The following is a 7,646-nucleotide window of genomic DNA, read 5'->3' as shown; positions in this document are numbered from 1 at the left end:
TGCTAGCAGGCCGGGGGAGGTAGGGTGTAAGGGGAGCAGGACAGGGTGAGGAGGGAGGGGGTATATTGGATTCATATCTGGGCCTCTAATGGTTGCTTCTCCCAGAGGCATGGCGGGAGAGATCGATAGTCCTGTGTCACTCTGAAGCCGACACAGTGACACTCGATAACGACACACACAGTCAAGCTGCAGCTAACAGGAACAAGCCCAACGCTTGTCAACAGTGTAAAAAGAGTAGTACATTTGTCTTGTTAAGGTATAGATCAGAATGTATTAATTGAGTTTTTTTATGTGTGGAAAAAAGGAGTGACAGACTAAAGAAAAAACAACTACCAATTTCTGTCTTGTACACAAGGTAGGTCCTAACCCCAACCAATAATGACCCCAAAAACCATCTCTAAATTCCCATTCTATTTAACACGGCTGAAACCTGGATCAAATACGTTATGCATACGAGAGATGGGGGTGAACTGGTCCTTGAAAAAAGATCATTCACTTCACTCGGACGTTCTTATTCTTACTCCATATTGAGGCAGTATCGTAAGCTGTCAACTTACTCTCAACGGGCTAGTGAAAACCAGAACCCTGATTGAGATGAGGTCATCAGATGAGGGCATGTCTTGCTATGACGCCACTCCACAGAGAGGGGGTTCCCTCTGGCTCTAGCCTGCTGCTAGCTTTTCTTTGAATGTGTTGTTTTAAGAGAATTCACTTTTCTGTTAAAATAGACTAGCATCCTTTGCACTTTCCTTCCATAAAAAAAGGAGAAATCATAATAAAATCATGTCAAATGGACCCAGAAGAAAAAAGTGAGAGATGTTTAGACGGTTGAACCTTCATCATTGAAAATATGTAGTTTATCAGAATGAATGAAGACATGGGTTCCTGGATTGAACTGAATAACCAATTAGTACATCTTGCTTCAAAACAGATCAAATGCATACACACTGTACAGTTAAAACACAGATTGAGAAATGGAGAGGCAAAACTCAGTAGCTGAAAGCTGTTAAATCACATGGCCCATGTTCATTTGATCATCAAATCAGCTTGGAGCTGTGTTGAAGAGCCTATAAAGCATATATACTGCATGTACACATACATGAATGTACACATGGATATACTCCTAAAGTTCTGTGTCAGTTAGTGTATGCAGGGTGTAATAAGCACGTACAGGAGGATAAACATGTTGTGTTTCAGTTCTGAAAACTGATATTAAAACTCCAAAGATGGACAGTAGGACAGGCTACAGCCTTCGACAGAGCAGATTGGTGGACCCCACATGGCCCCTCCCACCCATGAGTTTGGGGCGCGATGTGATCGGATGGTCTGCATGTCACTCTGCTGCACATACTTAAAGGGCACACGCATCACAGTCCGTGCAAGCCGATGGGAATGGCAAGGTGGGGTGGGTGGGGGGGGCAGGTGAGAGGTGGGTGTAGGGTTCAGAAAGATGAGGGAAGAGGAGGCGGAGGAAGAGGAGGTGAAGAGGGGGAGGCGCTGGGACCCCTTGCCTGCTCTGGGTGTACCCTCTGTAGGATGAGGGGCGTACTGCATGTCCTCCTGGTGTTTGAAGAGAGGAAGTGCAGGAGGGTAGCCAGCCGGCCGACGGGGGGGATGGATAGAGCAGAACGGAAGAGAGGAGCAGAGGAGGTGATCAGCAGGAGGCCTCGTGGCTGACGTCTGGAGCTTCTGCCCCCCCAGAGAAGGAGCTGGGGATGTGCTGGATCTCCATCTCATCACTGCTGCTCTCATCGATGTCAGGGATCCGCGCCTCCTCCTCAGACAGGGGAACAAACTCAGGGTGGGCCATGAAGTTATGGATGGAATTTTTTGATTCTCGGTTCTCTAGCCCCGGGTAAAGGGAGCTACGGAACGCATTGACCACCTTAATCTGTTACAGAGAAAAGGTGGTGGGGGGGGAGAGAGAGAGAAATAAAAATAGCAGTTAGTATGAGGGTCCTGGTTCGGTCTTCCTGTGTTGATGGTGATGAGAGGAGGCAGGCAAGCAGGCAGGCAGGGGCTTATGGGTAATCTGCTAGGGGGTACAAAAGGTGGTCAGTGAGAGTTGAGAAGTGAAGGATTCTGGGATGGCATGGTTGCTCGTCGCAGTGTCGATCACTTGCCCGATCATCAAATCAAACAGCAGGCAAAAGGAAGACACACAGGGGCCCCAAAAAAACAAATCAAAAACCCACAGTCCACTACAACATACAGTACGGCACGAGGGTGAGTGGAAAATACAGGAGCACTGCAAAACAAATACACAAAAATACAGTACGATATGCAAACAAAACCACACAAATAAATGTGAAAATAAATACCAACTTATGAGGTGGGAACACATGATGATGACAGTGTACGGATATTGAGCAAGCATCGGGACAAAAACCACACAGCTACTTAATTCTACAGCACACCCCCCAAACACACTGACACATAAAGTACAGCATGCTATCTGAGGCAACATGCTGCAGGTTCTAATCACTGTGACGCTAGGACGCACTCCAACACACCAGCCTACACACAGCTACAGAACAATACAGCTAGCTGGCAGCACCTCAATGTTCTATAATGAATAAAGGGATGGAAGTTGTCTGTTGGGCTGTTTGGTTGGCGACCAAAGATGAGTCCAGTTCGGGGATATTTTGTAGGAAAGGCGGGAGTGTGGAAAGGGAGAGAGGATGAGAAGAGAGGGAGGGAGGCAGAGGAAGGAAGAGAAGAAATGTAAAGAGGTGAAGAGGATAAGTACGGGTAGTAGAAGAGGGGAAAAGGATGACAGGTTGATGCTGCAATAAAACGAACATGCACTTATAATATGCCATTTAGCAGACGCTTTTATCCAAAGCGACTTACAGTCATGCGTGCATACATTTTTTGTGTATGGGTGGTCCCGGGGATCGAACCCACTACCTTGGCGTTACAAGCGCCGTGCTCTACCAGCTGAGCTACATGTACAGTAGACACACACACCCTTTCACACACAAACACAGTCAAACACACACAAACACACACAAACCACACACAAAACACTCACACACAAACCACACTCACAGACAAACCACACTCACAGACAAACCACACTCACAGACAAACACACTCACACACAAACACACTTCTAAAGCTGATGGTACTCAACACTTTCTACAATTCAGAAACAAATTAACTAGCTTGTTTATAATCTGAAATACACCACAACATGAGCGGACATTCTTTTCTCTCTAACTACTTGTCTGTATTTAACCTCCCACCTCACCATCTACTAAACTACATCATGTTAGACCAACACAGCTACTCTGATGAATGTGTAGGACATGCACAGCCTATCTCCAGCCCAGGCATGTCAGCCACACAGGACAGGGTAGGATGCAGTATGTCAGGCAGGCAGGCAGGGGTGGTTAAGAGGAGCTGACAGGCGTTCTGCTACAGGCCCTCAGCTCTCAGTCAGGCCGGTGAGGAGAACACAGCGTGCCAGAGAGAGAGAGAGATGACTGTGCAGACACCCATTCATCAGAGGTGTGAAAATGAGCACCTCTGGCTGGCAGAGGGACTGTGTGTGTGTTTGTGAGAGAGTGAGTGAGTGAGAGAGTGAGAGCATGAGTGTGTGAGTGAGAGAGAAAGAAAGAGAGAGAGGACCAACAAAAATGGAAAAAGGGTCAAATCCAATCATTTACATTTCCATAGCATTATCTGGCTTGATGCTGCTTATTATGAAGAGAAATTAGCTCTATTTTGTTGGGCTGTATGTAGGCCTCATCTCTACAGCCTATCCAATCAGCATCCAGCCTCTGTGTTTGTACTTCTTATTCCAGGCAGGCTTCTCTGGCCGTGTGTGTGTTTGAGAGAGCATTGTGATGTCGAACAAAAGCTATTTCCATTTCCATGCCAGGAGGAAATAGCCGTACACACACACACCACAGTACTGGTCCGATTCACTCCTTTGGTCTTTGGTCTGTTATTGTTACCCTGTAGTCAGAATGGAGAGAGTCCTGGGAGGAGAAGACGGAGAAAGAGGAGAGGAAAGAGACAGATGATTAGGATAGGATGGAAATATACAGCAGAGAGAGAGAAGCAACAAAGATTCCGAGCTAGAGATAAAGGAGTGAGACACGGGGAATAGTATGAGAGAAAACAGAGCGTGAAAGACCGAAATAATAAAAAGAGGTAAAGGGTGGGAAACAGGGCCTGCAGCTGGATCAGAAAGCGGGAGTGAAAGGAGAAAAGGTCATGGGTGAAAAAAAGAGGTGATCACATTAAACGACCACATTCCAGCAGCTCTAACTGTGCACATATACTGGGTCAGGGGTGAGAGGTCAAAGGTAACAGCTTGACCAAACAGTTTTAGTCCTAGAGCTATTTTAAGTCCACTTTGTACCATGTTTTGTGCTGCTACAATGTTGTGCTGCTGCCATGTTGTGTCGCTACCGTGTTATTGTCATGTTGTGCTGCTACCATGCTGTGCTGTCATGTGTTGCTGCCATGCTGTGTTGCTGTCTTAGCTCTCTCTTTATGTAGTGTTGTGGTGTCTCTCGTCGTGATGTGCGTTTTGTCCTACATAAAAAAAAATGTTTTGCCTCTTGGTAGGCCGTCATTGTAAATAAGTATTTGTTCTTAACTGACTTGCCTAGTTAAATAAAGGTTAAATAAATAAAAAAATTCTAGTCTTACATTACTTATTTATATAGTGTTATATATTTTCCATATCCTTCAGTCCTAATCGTCTTTTCTTTTTATAATCATATTCAGAGTTTTCCCAGAGACTTTAGTTAGCTATGTAAATCCGTTGCATGCACCACCTCTTCCTTTCCTCTAGAACCTCAGTGTGTGACGAGTGACTCTGCAACCCTGCCTCTTTAAGCTCAGCGTTTTAAGTCCTCCTATATGTGTGTGTGTTTGTTTGTGTGCGCTTGTGTATTTGTGTGTGTGTGTGCTTCACTGTGTTTCTAAGTCCTCTTGTGTCTGTCTGTTTGTGTGTGTGTGTGTGTGCGTAATGTGCATACTGTATGTCGGTGTGTGTGTGTATTTTTGCGTGTTTTTCTATGTCTCAAAGTCCTCTCATATCCATCTGATCTCTGCGTTCCTCTAGTGTGAGTGTGTTGACGGTTGCCAAGATACACCAATGTACTGCAGGCATCCATAACCCTTTTTACATAAAGAACTGTGGAAGAAATATATGGCTATCTTTTTTCTCCATAAATCTCTTTTAGTGAGAAAGCATGCTGTCATGGAGGAACAAGTCAGTGCTGGGGTCGCCTGCCAAGCCTTAAAAAAACAAAAAACATACTGAGTCATAAGTCCTCCCTGAATAGTGGGACTGAGAAAGAGGGAGGAGAGAGAGGGACAGAGAGGGAGGAGAGAGAGGGACAGAGAGAGGGACAGAGAGAGGGAGGAGAGAGAGGGACAGAGAGAGAGACAGAGAGAGGGACAGAGAGAGGGACAGAGAGAGGGACAGAGAGAGGGACAGAGAGAGGGAGGAGAGAGAGGGAGGAGAGAGAGGGAGGAGAGAGGGACAGAGGGAGGACAGAGAGGGAGGAGAGAGAGGGAGGAGAGAGAGGGATGAGAGAGAGGGAAGAGAGAGAGGTAGGAGAGATAGGGAGGAGAGAGAGGGACTGAGAAAGGGGGACAGAGAGGGAGTAGAGAGAGATAGGAGAGAGAGGGATTGAGAAAGGGGGACAGAGGGAGGAGAGAAAGGGGAGAGAGAGGTAGGAGAGAGAGGGACTGAGAAAGGGAGGAGAGAGGGAGGAGAAAGAGGTAGGAGAGAGAGGGACTGAGAAAGGGGGACAGAGGGAGGAGAGAGAGGAACAGAGAGGGAGGAGAGAGAGGGAGGGAGGAGAGAGAGGGAGGGAGGAGAGAGAGGGAGGGAGGAGAGAGAGAGAGGGATGAGAGAGAGTGAGGAGAGAGAGTGAGGAGGGAAGAGAGGGAGGGAAGAGAGGGAGGAGAGAGGGAGGAGAGGATAAAATGATAAAGACAGAAAGAGTAAAGAGGCGACCAGAGAGAGAGAGAAAAAAAAGAGAGCGAGAAAGAGCGCAAGGGAGAACGAGAGATGCATATGAAGTAGAGAAACAAGACAGAGGGTGTATCATCCATACATATGAGTTATGGGGCAACTGGAGGATCCAGACTGGATGTGAGAGAGAACGAGAGAAAAGGAGGAGAGAGGAAGAGAATGACAGAAAGGGAGGAGAGAGAAGGAAATAGCTGCAGCATCTATCTTCTAGCAGCTCACTGAGGGATGGGAAAAAGGGGTATGTGTCTGTGTGTGTATTTTTGTGTGTGTGCTTCTCTGAGTTTCTAAGTCCTATTTTTTCTGTCTGTTTGTGTGTGTGTGTGTGTGTCTCTCTCTCAGGACTCTGTTGCTGGGCAGACGGCGTGTGTGTCTCTGTTTGGAGGGAGAGGCAGTGCTGTGTCGTGGTGCGAGGAACGACACACCTCTCCCCCTTTTCTCTCCTCTCACCTCTCCATCCCTCCCCCTAGCAAAGGACAAGGTCATCCCCCCATCACTTCGTCCCTCCAACCCTCTCACACTACTTAGCTCATCTCTCTTAATGTATACAGTCCAACACCATCACCAGAACTAATGGACTCTATACACTAACAATACAAATGACTACATCACTTCTAGTCACAGAATCACTCACACAGTCATACATTCACTCTCTCCTTTCCCACACATGTATTCTCAGGGCTGGAGATGGACATGGAGATGGCTGAGCTGTCAGCCAATGAACTGTGACTAGCCCTTTAAGATTCCCTATATGTCCTTGGTGCCAGTTGGAGAGAAGGTAGGAAAGACATGCTTTCTGAAGTCACAGCATATAGCCACTGGAAGTAGAAAAGAAGACTGACAAATACTAATACCACGTGCACACATACACAGAGAAGTGCGGAAGCAGCTCAGGAAATGGAGAGTGATGTTATTAGAAAACGCAATTAACCCTTCACTGTTAACCCTGCCTCATATAACAGCATCTCAGATTAGATCTGTCTGCAGGATTTAACCCTTTCAGATTATACCCTGTGTGAGATTATCCTCGCCTGGATCACCAAAGTCATGGAATTTTCATCAGTCAGGAATAAGATGGATTTGGCTCTGTATTTCCTGCCCATTCCTTTAGGTTGATCTCACCTCACTGAGAGGTCTCACCAGGGTTAATACATGCAGATCATATTAGGAGTTTGGAGAACTGCAGCCCCCACGATGCACTGGGAGAAGCCGTAGGAGAGATGCAGAGTGAACCGAGGATGCAGGACGGTCTTTCTGTGTATTAGCAAGGGGTGAGTAAACGAGTGCAATAGAGGAGAGAGAGAGGGAGAATGAGTGAAAGAGTGGAAGAGAGAGAAATCAAGAATATGCGATAGAAAGGTAGAGAAAAAGCGAGAGACTCAGTTAGAGAAAGTAGTCAGCAGACATCGGCAGGCTGTGGTTGGGGTAATGATGGCACGTCAGCCAATCATTCAAACAAACAGCTCAGTCATCATGCAGCATTCAGCATTCTGATTGGAGGAGAAGGAGGAGGCGGCAGAAAAGACAGCTTGTTGTTAACGGGTCGCCATGGCAACCGCTCACTCACTGCCTGCAGTGGAGGAGGAAGCAGCGACGGTGGCAGCAGGAAGAGGCGGGGCCACGGCAGAGTTGGCAGACAGGGAGG

At 46.9% G+C, this 7,646-nt stretch overlaps 1 protein-coding gene across 1 annotated transcript in view; it reads right to left on the bottom strand.

Moving 5' to 3' along the window:
- Positions 1-828: 828 nt before the first annotated feature.
- LOC311133504 (plasma membrane calcium-transporting ATPase 1-like) overlaps positions 829-7,646 on the bottom strand; it is a 182,613-nt gene continuing 175,795 nt past the window's right edge. The window contains exon 22 of the mRNA XM_084167000.1: positions 829-1,891. Coding sequence (XP_084023126.1) covers positions 1,655-1,891 — 237 coding nt within the window. The 3' untranslated portion in view covers positions 829-1,654. The remainder of the gene's footprint in view (positions 1,892-7,646) is intronic.

Source organism: Coregonus lavaretus, assembly GCF_964263955.1.
Source record: "Coregonus lavaretus genome assembly, chromosome: 8".
Taxonomy (NCBI): Eukaryota; Metazoa; Chordata; class Actinopteri; order Salmoniformes; family Salmonidae; genus Coregonus; species Coregonus lavaretus.
This window is presented reverse-complemented; position numbering and strand designations above follow the sequence as displayed.